This window comes from Rhinolophus ferrumequinum, chromosome 13, assembly GCF_004115265.2.
Source record: "Rhinolophus ferrumequinum isolate MPI-CBG mRhiFer1 chromosome 13, mRhiFer1_v1.p, whole genome shotgun sequence".
NCBI lineage: Eukaryota > Metazoa > Chordata > Mammalia > Chiroptera > Rhinolophidae > Rhinolophus > Rhinolophus ferrumequinum.
This window is the reverse complement of record NC_046296.1, coordinates 24769866-24788249: the sequence shown is the minus strand read 5'-3', so window position 1 is coordinate 24788249 and position 18384 is coordinate 24769866. Positions and strand designations below refer to the sequence as shown.

The 18384-nt window shown below is 41.1% G+C and overlaps 1 protein-coding gene across 4 annotated transcripts in view; it reads right to left on the bottom strand.

Annotated features, from left to right (window-relative positions):
- The window catches only part of SPRED2 (sprouty related EVH1 domain containing 2), a 106377-nt gene that overhangs the window by 18928 nt on the left and 69065 nt on the right, over positions 1 to 18384 (bottom strand). For all 4 annotated transcript variants that reach the window (XM_033124765.1, XM_033124766.1, XM_033124768.1 and 1 more), the window contains 3 exons: positions 10757 to 10934; positions 3175 to 3343; positions 924 to 988 (listed from right to left, as the gene is read on the bottom strand). In XM_033124765.1, the coding sequence (XP_032980656.1) occupies positions 924 to 988; positions 3175 to 3343; positions 10757 to 10934 (412 nt within the window). The remainder of the gene's footprint in view (positions 1 to 923; positions 989 to 3174; positions 3344 to 10756; positions 10935 to 18384) is intronic.

The window sequence follows — 18384 nt, the reverse complement described above, 5'->3', positions numbered from 1 at the left end:
GGGGCAAAATGTTACAACTGCTCAATCTAGGTGTACACAAGTGTTCACTTGTTCAAAATTTAAATTCTTTAAATTTTCCTGTGTGCTTGAGAAGTTTCATAATAAAAAGTAGAAGAAAATGAAATGAAGAGAAAAAAACCAGAATGCAGGGCATGAAGTACAATCTGGTTTCAGGTGTCTCTGGATTTGTGTCCTACGTTACAAGGTCAATATATTTCATACTGTAAGTCAAGGCCAAGAGTTTGAAAATGCTACCCTACAGCTCCTTGCTGCACCAAACACACAGCAGGCGTGCAATAAGCTATTTGTTAATTAACTTCTAGAAGCCCAGGACATAAATGAAGCAAGCTGAGAAATCATTTTGTCTCTAGTTACATCCCATTAACTGAAGCTGTGTCAAAATATCCAAGCCCTTTCCTGCCTGAGCACACTTGGGCTTAACCTCAACTCAGCCTTCAGGCCTTTCTTATCAGATGTTTCATTACTATCAGCAAGGCTACTCCTGGCTTTTGCTCTTGCTGCCAGGGAGGGGGCTGCATTTATACTCTGAGTAGGGTGACCAGTGGTCTGGGTTTGCCTGGTGTTTTGCAGACTAGAGACTTTCAGTGCTAAAACTAGGGCAGTCCCAGGCAAACCAGATAGTTGGTCACCCTAAATCTGAGGGAAGACTGTAAGAGAGCCTGGGGCAGGTCCAGGATTGCTGATACTGTTGTGTCATGTGGCGGGTGGTACCACTGCAATGTGTACAACAAAGGCAAACACAGCATAGGAAAAATTGTCACAAGACCGAGATCTCCCCCTGGCATCCCAACAGCAAGAGCATGTGCCAAACTGCAAAGGGTCTCTCATGCCATTACACAGGACCGCTCTCTGATTAGTCACCAATTAACAAGGAAAGCAAAGGACAAAGGGAACTCACTCACCGTAAAAACGTCGTCATCACCAAGCTCAGCTTCATTATGGATGGTGGAAGATGATGTGGTCGAGCCTAAAAGAACAAAAAATGTAATAAAAAGTGTTTCCAAAGAGGGTAAGTCAAATCTAGTTATACAAAAGGTATATTTTAATAAAACCACATTCTATTCCTTTCGCATGTGAATCAGCAGCAGAAACGAGCGAACCGGGAATTAATGCTTTTAATTTACTCTTCTTTAATTGACACCTGCCAGGATACTCCCTAAATTAACTTTGCTTATGGTTGTTCTCAATTAACCCCTCGAACTTCTGCACTGGCCACTAGAGAACAAGCACACAGAGGCACCTCGGAGAAGGGCAGAGGGCCTGCCCACTGCTCTGAAGCTCACACCTCAAGACCAGACTCTGGCAACGATGCCCCCAGGAGGGGACTGCTGTGTGTAGCGGGAAAAGCACTGGATGGAGAACCACCATGTTAGACTCTCCACAATCACATTGCTGGACTTAGCTTTCTGGTCTTTTTATCTATCCAAAAAAGGTGTTTGACTAAGTAGCTTGTATGGTTGCCTCCTGTTCTGAAATTCACACACTGTACTCTAAAACAGGATTGTGGGAGCCAACCTTTTAAGCTGATACCTGGGCATGCATGAGTTTTCTTTGTTTTTGCAGGCCAAAATTTAGGCTCCTGTCAGAAAACCCAGTTTATTCCTTCATGGAATTAATTGGTCATTTAGGGTTCAATTTCTTTACTTGTTCATCTTGTTCATGTTTTTCTTCATTCTGGTATGCAAACCAGTAGCGCTTCCCCCTTTTACCCAAAAGAACCTAGTAATGTGTGGATCAACTTCATTGACACTGTTAATAGCCCAAAGTAAAATAGTATTTAAATTTGCATAAGTGACAGATATACCAAAAGGGGAATTTATTCTCCATCTTCTCCTTTTCTTGGTTAGGTCTTTAAAAATGTGTGTTTAGAAAGTATTTTGCTATTACATAAAATAAAAATTAAAAGAATTGCTCAGAAAGGGAAAAGAAATATTTAAATTTTCAACAGGGAATCGCAGGAGGAAAAATTAAGTCCCATAATACCCTCTGTGCAATTCCTATTGACCTTTCAGGATTTTTCTCTACTATTTGAATTATTCTAGTCAATCAACGTTTAAAGGCAAGTTTGATTGAAAGCAGGTAAGTAGAGCATATGTGGAAAAAACTTAGGCTTAAGAATCAAATTTTGTATGTAGCTTCAGATTAAGTACATGGGCACACTACAAAGTTCTATCAGTAATATAGGAGATATTTTCTCTCTAAACATTAAAAAGCTATGTTTAATAACATTTTAAACATTTGCCACTTATGTCAGACCTATGATGTGAACACTGGTTTTTATTATCATTTTAGCTATCACATGGTTGTAGTAACGGATTCATGTTCCAGCTAGAATTGTCTTCTGATGTTAAGCAATTTCTCATTGAAGATTTGCTTTTTCTCTCTTCCCCCAAATCCACAATGCAGAAAACAACTTTTGAATACTTTTATTTCTTAAACAAATGAAACATTCATTCTTTTGTTATTAATTTCCCCCAATTCTGAGTTTGGCATCTTGCTTGATATTTCTTTCTTCAGAGGGTCGTAACACCTTGAACCCTCTGATTTGATAACTGAATGTGTTCAAGTGGGGAATTTGTGTGTTTGCCTCTGGGGATTCTAGAAAAGCCCATGAGAATTGACTGCCTAAGAACCTTCTAGGCCAGGGTCAAATGCAACACAATGTCTACTATGCACTCACCACAGATTAAGGCCTAAACTGAACCAGGGATCCAACGTCACAGACCCCTTTCCTTTGCAGTGGCAGCTGTACACCTGGGCTCTGATTACAGGAGGGCGGGGGGAGGCCTGGAGCCTTGGGGGCCCATTAGAATCCGTTCTCTACTTCTGAGCCAAGACAGATCAGAACAGAGCCATTGTAATAGTCAGGGAAAGGTGAAATCCATCAAAAAGTCATTCATCAAGAAGTCCAGAACTTGTCTTTTTAGAGCAGAGTCTAAAAACCAATTGGGGCCACTCCTTACTCTGAAACCCATTTCCTTTTCCCCGGTACTCTTCCTTTATAATTGTTCTATTTGGATGTTGCAACGTTTTGACCTGGCCCCCGACCCTCCTGCAAATAAACCATACGTATATGATGGTAGACAACTGGAATTAAAAAGAACTCAGAATATTCCCAAAGTCCCACTAAGAATGCAGTGACAAATTAAATACCTTCTATAAGGTCTTCGATTGCTTTCCTCACTCCCCTGTCAAAGGCTCGAGCATCAGCAGGACTTTGAAAAGTAAGTCCAAACTTCCTATTGTCGACCTTCCAATGATGAAAGGTTGGGTTGGCTTTGGTGTAGACCAAGTCCTTTCTTACATAGCATTCCAGTACCACCTGAAGGATTGAAATACACAGGCTGGTTACTTGTGAAACAGTCATGATGGTTTCTGGTTACAAAAATCTAGGAACCATCATTGGTGGCAACTGATGAAAACCCTCCGCCCCTGCCTTTATGAGTCTCTCCGTCTTGGAAGGCCTTTGCTTGCCTCTGTGGACCATTTACTCTTTGTTGAACCCCTCACGCCACCCCTCTTGCCTTTGGCGAGCCTCACTGCACTGCGGTTCTCCTTAACCACACTCTTTATGTCACTCATTCGTCTTCCTCATTGCTTGACTGGGGGGTACCAGGCTGAGATCCGGTCTCGGGGCTTTGCTCTGTTCCAGGTCTTTGTATTAGTGGGTCTCCGTCTGCCCTCCTCCATCCTACTGGGTGTTTCCCAATGACCTCAAATTCCACATGTTGAAAAATTAACTTAATGTGCTCTGAAGTTTTTGCTACTAGTTTCTTCTTCCAGCTTCCCCACCCCCTCTCTCTTCATTCTCTCTGGCTCAAAATCTCTGTGGTTATCTTTGCCTCTTCTGCTTTTTCTATTCCCTGTATTATTAATGACCAAGTCCAGTTCATTTTTCCTTCAACCTCTTTTATATCAAGCCATTTCAGTTGCTACCATCCTGATCTGGGTCTCTATTCATCTTTTATCTGGATTGTTAGAACAATCTCCAAGTTTCTAGCAATCTAGTCTCAGCACTGCCTTTGACTAAGCTGTAACTTTAAGTCATTTGTCTCGGACCCTCAGTCTTTTTATGTCTAAAATGGAAATAACACCAACGTTATCAATAAGCACATACCCATGAACATGCTCTGAAAACACTGAGTGATGAGAAACTGAACAGTCACACTCATTTCTCAGCATATTTGTACCCCAAGTTTTACTTTTATGTACTCCAATTCTTCTTGTCACTTTCACCAGTTAGTACTAGGTTTTGTATTATCTTCTAATACCAATTTTTCCCCCCTCATCAGACTGTGAAAGATCAAAATGTATTATAAAATAACTTCCTCTGTGTCTAGCACAGTGCTACTGTTCATAAAGATATGTGAGTTTGATATTACAGCATAAAAAAAGCATTGCCATCCTGTGAATGTAAATTCCGTTCTTCACAAAAAAACTCAAAAATATCGACAATATTTATTCCTATGGCTTCATTATGTATACCAAAATAATTGCTAAGTGTTAATAGACTTGATCTTGTTCTGGCCTAGCTCCACATTTAACAAAATGAAACCTTATTAATTAGACTAAGTGAAGGGAAAGAGTACCAAAAAAAGGCCTGCATAAATTAGTATAATTTCAAATTAGGGAATATTTTTAAATGAGTAAAGGTTTCAAGGATACAATTAAGCCAACAGAAATTAAGTGCTGCCTACTAAATGCTCCCTAACTTATACACAGATGAGAATAATTGTCAAATTAGTATATCAAGTAGCAGTCCCAAGCAGTTCACTTTATTACATTATATTGAAAGAAGACAATAGTCCCCACACACAGTTCTATTTATGATTAAATTGCTTATTATGGACATTTCCCCCTAAGAATAGTACAATGATTAAATGTCAGCCCAGCCCCATTCCAAATTAAGGAAATCCAAATAACCATGGCTTTAACTGACAAATGTTGTCTATTTTAGAATTTAATAGTCTCAATTCAAAGTCTCAAAATAAATTTTTTGTAAAAACAAAGACTTCCAGTTTCTCCACATTTTGAGGGTGAAAAAATTAGTCTTTGATTGACATTTTCCAAGTTGAAGATTATTCCAACAGTACATTTTGTTACAGAAGTTTAATAAATTCTTAGAAAAGTTCAGCCTCTTAAATTAAGTGAGGGGGAGGGGATCAGATCCCATGGCTCTCTGTCAACAAGATAACATCTTTACATATGTTAAGTTTAATGACAAAAATGAAAAAGTTCAGGTGCTTTACACAGTTATAAACTCTCTAGTGAAGTTTGGACATAAGAGGTATAAACCCTCTAATGAAGTTTAGGCTTTAACTTAAAACGTGAGAAAAGCTTTTAAAAATATCTTTTTAAATGAAATGCATGAGGGAAACAAAAGTGATCCTATGTTCTCGTTGGAGGCTTGAAAAAAATCTACACAAGAAATATAAGTTGTAAGAGATTTAAGTAATTTAGATGAATCTGTGAAGGCTTCATTCTTACTCATCACCATCATCGCCTCTTCATTTCGTTACCCACTGCCAGTATGGTGGACACAGGTCTAGTTCCCTTTTGGTGGCTTCTTCATGTGAGTATATAGGTTTGTGTGTGGAATTTATAGCCATACCTATAAATAACTCTGAACTTGCCTTTTATTTTCCCTAAAAACATGTCTTAGAAATATAGGAAGGTAAAAAGGATTCTCTTTAATGGCTGCATAATATTCCTCTGCATGGATGTATTAAAATTATTCAACCATTCTCCATGCTAATGGGAATTTTTAGGTTATTTCTAATTGGTCACTTTACAGACAATGTTGGAAACATCCTTATACTCAAAGTTTGGCCTGTGGGCTGTTGGGAGCCCTCCCTCTGCACCCTCCAGGCCCTTTCAGGGGACCTAGAATGGCAAAAAATGATGGATAAAACTGCTGGGCCGTGGCATGAAACCAGGCAGTGCAGTGGCTCCAAACTGTACGAAAAGCCCCAAACTCATCACTGTCACACGGTCAAAGTCAAAAATGCCAGTTTTACGTAGGACTGTCCTTGATGAAGCGGTTAAAAATTATTAAATCTTGACCTTCGAATATACAGCTTTTATTTTGTGTGATGAAATGGGTAGTACACACCATTGGATTCTCATCTCTGCTTCTGCATTCACTCTGCGGTAATGTTACTTTGGTGAAGTATATGAAGAAACTCTGGCTTTGCACAAATGGAAAAGGAAAGAGGATTTCCAATAGCTTTTTCACTTCTGCATATGGAAGAATGATGACTGTCTCAAGGAAAAGTACTTGTGCAACTGTTGCAGTTGTGAGTTGAACTACCTGCCTTTTTCATGGATCACCAGGTTGACTTGAAAGTACCACTGACAGATGAACTATGGTTATTCAGCCTTGTGGATCTGGCAGACATTTTCTTGCATATGAACACAGTGAGCCTGTGACTTCAAGGAAAACACCTTGGAGGAATCTGTCGCCAATTATAAAATTTGAACTTTCAAGTGAACGTTAGAATTTGTGGACAGTTTCCCAACACTGAAAGACTTGTCTAATGAGATTAGTAGTGATTTTTTTTTTTTAAAATACTGGAGAGTTAAGCATATCAACATTTAGAAGATCTGCTTTACTCAGCAAACCATTATTTTCCACATGACCAATGCATACTGTTACAAAATCAGGAATGAGTACAAGGTTCAAAGGGAAAGATGAATCCACAGATTTTAATGTAACAGAATATGAAAAGTTAACTGATATGGCTTCAGATTCCAAATTTATGAAACTACTACATGCCGAGTTTTGGTGTAGTATCAAAGAAGTATACCTACAATTATCTGAAAAGGCTATTAAAATACTTTTCCCTTTTCCAACTACATTATCTGTGTAAGGCTGGATTTTCTTTATATACTTCAACCAAAGCAACATATTGCAATAGATTGAAAGTGGGAGTAGCCATTAGAATCCAGCTATTTTCTATTAAGTCAGACATTAAAGAGATTTGCAAAAATGTAAAGCAATGCTACTGTTCTCACTAATTATTTTTATTCTGGAAAAATTATATAGTTATTTATCATTAAAAAATGTCATTTATGCTAACACTATTATTTACAATGTTTTTTAATTTCAGTTTTAATTTAGAATATGGTATTAGTATATTCTATTAGTAGCTCTAACCCACAAAGACAAAAGCTTTTTGGGGCCCTCAATAAATTTTTAGAGTGTAAAGGCAGACCATAGATGTTTGAGAAATACTGCTGACCATAAATCTTTGCGTGTTGAGTCTATTTCTATAGGATAGTGTAAATGGTATGTACATTTAAAATCAACATCCTGCCACATTGCCTTTCAAAGAGCTTTGCCCACTGGGACTCCCATGAAATGTGTGTGAGTGTACTCACGGATCTGCACGTGGGCCAATGACCGAATGATCACCCTGTTAGATGTTGTGGTTAAATCTTTAGAAGGTGGTTTCTCACAGAATTTGTTTCTGGAGTAAACGCCTCTAATCCATCGAATATAAGACTGACCTCAGAAATTTAAATTTACGTATAATTGTTCAGGAAAATGTGATTGTGCCCAACTTTCAAAAAATTACCCAAATAACGACTTGTGAATGGATGTCTGGAACACAGACTTTCTCATAGAAACAATGGCAGTTAAGTTTACAGGTCTCAACATATAATTCATGTAACACCAACAAAAATTAATGTGCCGAACTTAAGAACTGCACGGCTTTGGGAAAACTATTGACAACATGGTTTCTATCAGAAAATGTACTTCGTGTCCTAGCTGGAATACTGAGAACCCTTGATGCCTTCCATCCACTATATTCCAAAAATGATCTCCACTCTTCCCTCACAATTCCACCATTTAGAGGGGGGAGTCCTTTAACAAACCACCCCATTTGCCCATTTGCAGAGTTCCCATGTGGGTTCATACTCTCCAATGGGCTTACAAGCTGCATTATGGAAGCTTGGAGGCCAAAACAAGGGCGTGTGCATCTCCCAAGGGTGTGAGTACGTGTGTGTGCATGTGTGTTGTGGGACAGGGCAGGGGGAATGGGTTAAGTATCACGAAGTATAGGAGTCCAGAATTTTCTAGTGTGTGCCACAGGCGAGGTGAGGGATGGAAAGATGAAGTACAACTGGGTGTATGGGTATGTGATTTAAGTACTAGTGAATATAAAAGTCCTGAAGTGTAGAGTCACAAAATGTAAAGGGGTCAGGAAAAGGGGTGGAGTGATGGAGAAACATGATGGGGGAGAGAGTGAGGGCAACAAACAAGCTGGTCCACACCCAGGACTGCCCTGGTACTACGCAGAATTGGTATTAAGGGACCAGGTTTGGGCTTCACAATGAAATGGTTCCCAGTACTGGCTCTGCTCCAGACCGCGTGCCCTACACGGAGGAAATGGATCACTTCTGAGAGCACTGAGTTTCCCCCACCAAAGGGGATAATAGTATCCTCTTGCTGCAAAATGTTGTATGAATTTAACTGAGGTTATTTACGTAAAGGGCCTTGAACAAAATGGTTAAAGTGGACAATTATTATATACAACTCAGGGGTAAGACACAAGTTTTTAAATGTATTTATAAAATGAAGTTGCTTGATGAGACCATCTAAGGGCCATTTTAGATTGACATATTCTATGACAAACCATAGAAATACCAGGAAAAAAATAGACCTAAAAAGATATAATCATTCAGGTAAGATAATTTGCTAACACAAAAGTAATAATAATAAAAGGGAAAATTTTTTCTTTCAAAATTTTGGTAGAAAAAGAACTAAAATAAAAAGGCAAGCAACAGATTATAAAAAGTATGTGCAGCAAATATGGCAGATGAAGATGAATGTCCTTTTTATACAAGAGGACATACATACAAAGGAGAAAAATAGGGTCCTAACAGGTAAATATGCAAAGGACATTAACAGATAATTTAGTCATCTGTTTACCAAACAGAAAAACATTTAATCTCATTAGTTAGTAATCAACAACAGATACCACTGTTACTCTATCAAATTGGTAAAGATGTAAAATATCTGACCCTCATGGTGTTAGAGGAAATTCTTATGTATGCTGGTAGCAGCTCTTTGTACGAGTCATACAAATCTGACCCCCCAAATTTTTCCAAGAAAATAAGAAATGTGGAGAATGCAGGCAGGTATCTACAAATACAGATAGGTAATACTGGGGGGAGCGGGAGGAAAAGCAGCTTAATATTTGACACTAAGGAGATGGTCAAATAAACAGCGGCACACTAACCTGATACCAAGAATATGGAGGGTGTCTTACGGGAGAGAGCCTGAGATACAAAACTGTTTACGAGTTCTGGTTACACTACGTAAAAATGAAAACATGCACGAGGGGAAAAACTAAATCGAAGAGCTAGAGGTGGTTGTGCACATGTGACTGTGGCTCATATCAAATACTGGTTCCAGACTCCCCAGATGGGTCACCAAGAACAAGCAGTCTTTCTGAATCTTAGTCTCTTCAGGTATAATTCTACAGGCTGCGGTAAGGACACGATGATACAACCTAGGACTAGAACAGGGTAAATGATAGATAAAATGCTAGTTATTTTACTTTTTATTGGTGGTATGTCTACATTGCCTTTATTGTGAATGTCTTAATTATTTGACCATTATGTAGGGAATTTCCTGAACGGACACACTGCTTACAAGGAGCGATAGTCTCCCTTCATATTTTCATTCATTTCATTTTCAGAAATGAACCAAGTGTAAAAAACAGCATTTCCGTGAATCCACATGTAACATTTACAAATTGTTCTGTCTTACCTACTTTGTAACTATTTAAAACAATAAGTTGCAGAAGATTAAATTTGTACATTTAGCACCTAAAACTCAACAGATGCCTCTGTGAAGGTTTTTAAATGTAACACTGACACATTCCTGTGGTGTCTGTATTTTCTCTGTTGAGATCCTGTACAACTTTTCACGCTTTGAATCATCTGATGGCTTTTGAGTATACATTCCATTGCCATGATGATCAAATACAGATAGCAGCAATGTTCTTCTGGGTTCAAGGCCACCAGATTTAGACCTTCAATTTTCCTTTATATCAGATTCCTACATTACATAGAACTGGACGTCCAAGTTCCTTCATCCCCACCTATGTGAGGTTGTGATTACTCTCCAAGTGTATACTTCTAAAGCACGTAAAATTATAATAGAAGTGTAATACCACTACTTTTTGTTACTTTCTTTTTCCAAACATGTTTTATTCATTAGCTTATGAAATAAAAGCTACAGTATCTTTTAGATAAACATTTCTTTAGAAGTAACCAAATGTCTGATGACATTTGGCCTTTCTTTGCATTTCACCTTTCACCAACCAAACTCTGAGGGCATGCTCCTTGAATAAACCCTACATTTTAAAAAACGGACTTCACAGCTCACTACCAGCTGATTCATAATAAAGAACACACTTTTGTTTTGAATATCTTGTTCCAGTGACAGAAAGACGGCTTCATTAATCAATGATGCAAACTAGATGTCCAAATATACGACATCTTAGCATCTAAGTAATATGGTGTGTGGTAAAAAGTGACTTTGCTGGAAAGCCAGGGTTACATTTTGCAATTTGGCACTGGCTCCTGAGTTATAATTTTTGAAGCTTTTGCAAGAGTTTGAAGTCAAAGAAAGAAGGAAAAAAAATCATCTATGGGAAGAAGGCTATGATTTAATGCAAAGGAATCAGTTGTTGCTGAGGTAACATTCCGTGTCTGCCATTACCAGTTTGTCTTTCTGTCGTTCACCATGGATGAGAAAGCCGCTTCGTCCATTGCCTTCGGGGTGCATGACCTTACAGACCCCCACGCGACTGATCCCGCCTCCTTCCTGTGGGAACCATCCCCCGCTGGAGTCATCTCTGGTCATAACCACAGCCTTGACACGCACAATATAGCTGTCACTAAAACGACAACAACAAGAAGAATGGGGCATGACAATGGTCTGGCAGCTGCATGACACGTTTCACAATGCAAGACGACCACCAGCCAGCATTATCCGGACTCATCAAAAGAAAATCTATGCCTGAAAGCAACCTTAAAAAAAGTAACCCATCTCAACTTGCAGGGAAAAAACAAAACACTTAATATAAAGTACATTTAAAAAAAGATGCCCAGTAATTAAAAAATGTATGTGAGTCTTTGAAGAAGCATGCAGGTATAACATTCTCTAATTCCTAGGTAGTTTAAGGATTAACAATAAAACAAATGAGCTGATCTCTATAGTTTGGTATCTGTAACTTAGCAAAGACAAATCTAGTAACTTAGAGGATATTACGGTTTCAACCCTTAAAAGTTAAGTTTACAACGAATGACCAATCTTTAACATTTTATATATAAAGCTAATCATCTTCTGATTTAGCATAAGAATGGGACAATCTACTCCCAGTTCACCATACAACCATTGATGGAGGTGGGAAAATATTTCAATTCAAATACCCTTTACATGTGTGTAGCCTTCTGTTTATGATTTTATTTTCTCCAGTCTAAACTTCAATTTCACAGTAAGTTCTTTTGCACATTTGCCAAGCATCCTGTTTCGCCTCCAAAACAACTTGAGTCTCTTTTCATTCTTCATCATTTTGCGGGACATTTACTTGGATTTTCAGCAAGGCCATTAAATTCTCACTTGCTGTTCTCTTTTTTTTTTTGGATAGAATTCATTTTTCACTCATTCAAATATATATATATATTCCTGTCTTCTATATGCTGGGCACTGTGCCAGATTCCAGGGAAACAAAGACGCAGAATAACACAGCACCTTCTCTTCCTGCCCCCTCAGGCCCAGTGCTCAGAACCTGGCCACACAGTTTACAACTGGACAGAGACCCTTTCGACAGGCCGTCTGTTCCACATGCCTGCTCACCGCAGTCTCCCCCAAAGGCGAAGCCACAGCCACCCAGATTTTCCATGACTTCCTGCAGCTCACCCTCTACTGTCACCCAATTCGCCTCCCACTGTGCCCCCCAGACTCAAGGTCCAAGTACTTCTTCAGACTTTTCACTTTTTTTTGGTGGTAAAATACACAGCATGTAAAACTGACCACTTTAGCCATTTGAACTGTACAACTCTGTGGCAGTAAGTGCATTCGCTTTGTTCTGCAGCCGCCCCACCATCCATCTCTAGAACTCTTTTCCTTTTCCCAAACTGCAACTCCATACCCACTGAGTACGAACTCCATTCTCCCCGTGCCCCAGCCCCTAGCAGTCACCATTCTCCTTTCTGGTACCTCATGTAAGTCCCTCTCACTTCAACCTGAAAGCAGGCGTGCTCTGGGTTGAGCCTCAGGCCCTCGCACATGGGCGGCTTTCTTGCTCTCACATCCCTCCCCACTGCAGGTTGCTGGCCCTCGCTCCAGTTCCTCTGCAACTCTCAAGTCGGACCGTGCCCCTATTACCCTTCTTCACTCTCCCATACACCTCTGGGTCACCCCCCTCCTTCCTTGAAGACATCAGCAAGAGGGCTCACTGTCCCTCCATCTCTCCACCATGATCCCTGTCACAGTTTTTTATAATTCCATCATTCACACAGAGGATCCTTCCAATTTCTTGACTCTCAGTATCTGGTAACTCTTCTCCCATGCCCTCGGCTCACACCCAACTTGAGCCACCCATACCGAGGTCACACCCTTGACCTTGTCATTACCAACAGCTGCACAACCTTCATTTCACAGCCTCAATTTTAAGCACCCTGTTCTCTGGCCACCACCTCCCGACTTTGCAGCTCACTCCTTCCAGACTCCAGTAATTCTTCAGCCCACTGGGGCCAACAATCTAGTGTCGTGACCACCTTTTTTCCCCATTCCTTCTCACTTGATTCTCTCCCCAAGTTCCATGGTCTATCAAACACTCTATTGCAGCGAACTTGAGCATGTTTGTTCTTGCTTTCCTCATTGTAACTGCCTCGTGAAACACCAGCTCTGGTGAAAACCTACTATCTACTCAATGCCATGCATCCACCCAGGCTGCTGTACCTGGTTAGACGGAAAATTCCACTATATTTTGCTTACAGGTCTAATTTTAAAGTCTTAACCACCAACCTCCACGGGTCCCTTAAATCCACCCAGCATCGTGCTACATTTCCCCAGGCCGTCCCCAAGAAGATTTCACGTGTCCTCCTACCCCTTCGCTCTCAGATGATGGATGAGCTCATTTTCATTTCACTGAGAAGATAGACATAATCACAGGAGACCCTGCACCTGTGTCGACTGGCACACCTGCTACTCTGTACCAGTACTCTGCGCCTCTCCTTTTGTAACTGTGGCTAAACCATCCAGGATCCAAGCCAGGGCCAACAAGGGCAACTTAAATACTTTCCATGTGCTAACAGTACCCAAATTCACATTTCTATCCAGACCTCTTCCCGAAGTTTGAGATCAGTAAACCCAACTGCCGACGTGATTTCTCTGCTTGGGTGTCTGGTAGGCACCTCAGCAACATGTTTCAGGTTGAACTTTCGATTCCCAACACCTTCTATCCTACTGGTTCTCCCTTCGAAACATATCCAGAACCCACTTTTTAGTACCTCCATCAACACTTCTTGGACCCCAGCTGCCATCACCTCTCAGACTATTGCAATAGCCTCCTAACTGGCCACCGTACTTCCGCACTTGCCCAACTTGCTAAGAAAATGGAAAGGCAACTCAGATTCTGACACTCTACTCAAACAAACCTTCCAATAGCTTCCTTATGTTACTCCGAGTAAAAGTCAAAATATAGCACTTATCTTACCACTCTCCTCGCTCATTCCACTTTAGTCCCACTGTTCTGCATGGTCCTTCATGTTAAGCACACTCCAACCCCCGGGCCTTTGCATGTGATATTTCTTTTACTTAAAACCCCATTTCCCACTCTTCTCCCCACACACGAACTAGGCTCATTCCCTTATTTTATTCAGGTCTCTGCCCAAGATTATTTCATCAGAGATGAATTCTCTGTCCACTTCTCTTAAATCGTCTCACCCTACGTTGTCTTTCTACATGCAACTAAATCAGTATCTGCCCTATTTGTTTGCCTACTTTCTCCAACTAGAATGTAAACTCCATGAGAGCTGGGACTTTGCCCATTTTGTTAATTGCTATATCCCTAGGGCATAGGGCAGCGTCTTATATGCTATAGGTTGTGGGGTGATTGGGGTAAATATACAATAAATGGGTTTTTAAAAATATTATTTGTAGCTAACAGAATCCCTGAGAAAATATAAAGCGTTCAACACTCATTTGCTCATGAGCCACAGTAGCTTAACCGGGGTAGTGCAAAGATTTCCTTTTCATTAAACAGGAAAACTGAATTAAAAAAAAAATCACATGGTTTCTATCACTAATCCATTTATCTCAGGATTCAACACGCCATTGCTTTAGGTCACAGAGACTGTATAACACTTGTTTAGATGAGCTGCACACAAACAACTTGCGATATTCTTTTTCCCTGATACCCCATTTATTCTAGAAAAACGAAAGGTCCTCAAGGAGATGTGACTCCCCAGCATGAAACACAGCTTTTTCAAATCTTCGGTGAGTGTACTATGGGTTCATCCCGTAACAGGAAATGGCCAAGGTGAATAATTGAAAACGCTACACACCTCTTGTTAAAACACGCTTTTATTTCTGTGTGCGTTGCAGCTGTGTGCTGGTCTCCTTTCCTTTGAGGAAATTAAGTAAATATGAAAAAAGGAAGTTTGCATTACTTAATGTTAGTGCCATAAACTTATTTCCAGAAAGTATTCATTTATTAGAGACTGAAAAAAAAAATACCCCACCCTTTGGCTTTCAGACTACAGGGGCTGTTTCCTTTTGGTCTTTGCTTTCGGTCTGTAGCATCCTTTTTCCTGCTTTGATTCCTCCTATTCCCCTTCCCCAGGGCAGACTTCTCTGTGATGGGATATGTGTGTCGGGGCTGGGGGGGCAGCAGCTCCACTCCCACCCCCACGTCTCCTCCGGCCACATCTCCAATCGCCAGCATTAACTGAGGCATCTGGCTATTTAAGACAAGGCAGGGGGATAAAGTGTTGTACCAAAAGCTGAGAAGGATGTCTGGATAATCCAGCTGCATGGCCGCGCGCCAACTGCTGCCTATCTGTGGTGTATTTACGTTGCTCCGGCATTTCACCCCACCCAGAACAGAAATGACAATGAACTCTACTACCAAAGGTATAAAGGAGGAAAACTCCCTTCCTACCTTCCCTCCCCCTTTCTGGAAAGAATTAAACAACATGTTTAAACCAGATGTGGGGTTGCTTGTGTATGGGGGAGGTGGGGGTTGGAGCAGGAAGGGCAACGGTAGATTCGTTTTTTAAATGTGCAAGAGGAAAATGCTGCTGGTATACATTAGGAAAGTTTCCAAAGATGTTATTATTGTAAAAAACGGCAACAAAAAAGTACTTCTGAAAGTTTCAACTGCTAAACCAGTTAACTGATTAAGACCTGGTGAAGTTCAAGCGGTGGGTCCAACACTGACTGACTGGAGCCCTGGTGTCTGACTGTGAACTAAACTGACCAAAGCATCAATGTGGTCACAATTGGTGGTTAGACTACCACCACCCAAACAATACCATATTCTTTAGGCGCATTCTGAGTGCAATGGACTCTTACACCTCGGGGTGGGCATGTGCCACTCACATGTGGTTTCTTTGTGGTTTCGTTAAGGAAAAAGCTTTGTGTTCCCAACACGTGGCCTCATTTGTAAAAACAGGACTTGCTGTCCTGTGCTCACTCAGCACGCAGAAGAGGTAGGTGACATCCTATGGCAGGATGGGAGGCATAGAAGAACAATGTCAAAGCTAGATTTTTATTGGTGCGGTGGGGTGGTGGCGGGGAGGCAGTGCTGAGTCCACAGTGGCACAGCAAGGTTTGGACCTCGGGTCTTAATGTTCTAAGTTCGCTCCAGATTCAACGCAGGCCCTGTCCGGGCCATGTTACAGAAGTAAACAAAGGAATTGTAGGAAATGGTGCCGAGGCAGCAGTGTCTGTAAATAATGTTCACAGCCAGACAGCTCAGCAGTGCCTTGACCTTCTCAGTAGCTGAAGAAGCCTCTTTTTGAGCTTCAGTTTCCTCATTTGCCAAAAAAAAAAAAAAGAAAAAAAGAAAAAGAAAAAGAAAAAAAAAACCCACGAAGAGAGGATCCTACCCTGCTGGGATGTCTGATGGTTAAAAGCAGTGATAGAGGTCAAATGTCTGATACAGAAAAGTTTGGTTAAGTTGTAGCCATCATGATCCTTTTTGCTGAAAGGCTGACTTTGATTACAAAAACAGGTCCAGTCTCCCCGGTCAAGGCCTGCCTTTTTCAGTTGTCAGAGAGTAGAGTGGCAGGGAGGCTGGCAGGCCCTTGACAACAGGAAAAAAATCCAAAACGGACCTGCAGCAATTATCAATGCCAGTCAGATTAATAAAGACCAGGCTGCAGCCTACATTTCAGGCACACCTGTAGAGGAAAATAATTCCATCTGCCATCGGTGAATGGGCCCTCTGCTCCTCTCCTTCCCCATTTCAGGGATGGAGGCTGGAAATTTTACATCCCTCATAAATACTTCCCAGCCCCCTCCTCAGCCAACCCTTATCTGATTACACGCTCCTTTATCTCTACATTATGCTAAACATTACATTCACTTCCTCCCAGCCCTCTTTTCCATCCTTCTCCACTTCACCAGACCTTGAGAGGGATTAGATAAAATCCAGCCTCTCAGGCTCCCTCTTCCATCCAGCCCAACCCCCAGCTGCCAGCTGAACCACACAGAACCCCAAGTCCTCCAGGGGGTCCAGGCACACCTCGTAATCACACACACCCTGCCCACCCCCAGTCTTCCTGTATCTACAGATTTCTAAAGGCTCCTTGATTTCACTGAATTATATATGTATATATAAAAATATATGTGTATAAAATACATGTGCATATGAAATATGTCTAGTCATCTTTTAAAAAGGAATCAACAAAATATTTCCGCAGAATCAAATGTGCTGAGAAGTCATATTCTATGTAAGCAGGTAATGGTTCCTTGGGTGGTGGTTTTATTATTAGGTATCAACTAAAGAATTTTTTTAAAAGTGGACTACCCTAGTTTCAGAAATGTGCATACTATTCCAAACTTGACAGGCAAGGAAAATTACACGTCATGTAGTTCTGTGCATGGTGGGAGCATGATTTTCAACTGTGGATGAGCCACTGAAAGTCTGCCCATTTAATGTAATGTCTACCTAAACGTGTGGACTGCTTGTCTTGGTCAGGCCATTATAGGAACGGCGGTAGGAAAAGCCCGCTCAAGATGCGAGACCAGGCAGGAGCCGATTCTGGAGAGGGCTGGCTCTCCTCTGCAATGCTGACAGGCAGGCACTGTGAGCAGAGAAGCAATTTTCTGAACATTAAATGTTTGCTCCATAAAGAGAACTGGTGTGCATGCTTGAGTTGAGGAAGCTGAAAAGTAGGCTAAGATCACTTAAGAAAAAAGCTTCCTCACACTAACTTAACACCCGTGAAATCAGCCATGACGTACACTTGGCGAGTCGTCTTGGAAACTGTCCTCTCCCAGTATCTGCTCGGAAAAGAATCTATGTAGTCAAATAGGTCGTAGCCCCATGGTGCCAAGGCACTCTGCTAGTGACCACGGTGACCAAGGGAGGACAGCAGGCTCCGGGGTCCGGTCTTCATCGGGACGCTGCTACTCCGAGAGGCTGCAGTGCATCCAGCCCGTGCAGAATAATTCCCCCAGAAGATTACAACTGAGCTTTCACATGTTTTAACTTCATAAGCAATTTAAATATTTTTAAATGGTAATGAGTTTCCAGGAATGAAACCCTAGTATATAAAATGGTACCCAAAAATGTTAGTGGTGGTAGTGGGTGCTTGCTTTGCAATGACTGGGCATGTAACCTTTATCCAGGAACCAATTGGGCTGAAAGCTAGGGGTCCTGCTTATATGGTGGGCACCCCAGAATCTTCCTCCTTTACTATGCACTAGGCTCAGAATCCGTCAAAATGTTTTAGGAAATCCCCACGTTCATCTTGTACCCTAAGCCAGTAAGTCCTGCTGTACTGCAAGGTCACCACAGCCCTCCATGTCCAAGGGCCTCCCTGACCCAGAGCGGGAGGTCCGGGGCGCGCCCATTCTCATTCTCGCATGCCACGTTTTCATACCAGCATCTTTGTTGTTGATGCTACCTAGCTACACTGAAGATATAAATAGACCCACTCACCCACACACCACTTTCTAGTGCACATATTAGAAAAGGTTGCGTTCTCTACTACTGGGAAGAACAGTGCCAACACGATTCATGTTTGAAATAGGAATGATTATTAACTGTAATAACTTATAAATCATTCTTTAGAACCCATCCTAGCAAGTGGAAGTTTATTAGACATGGC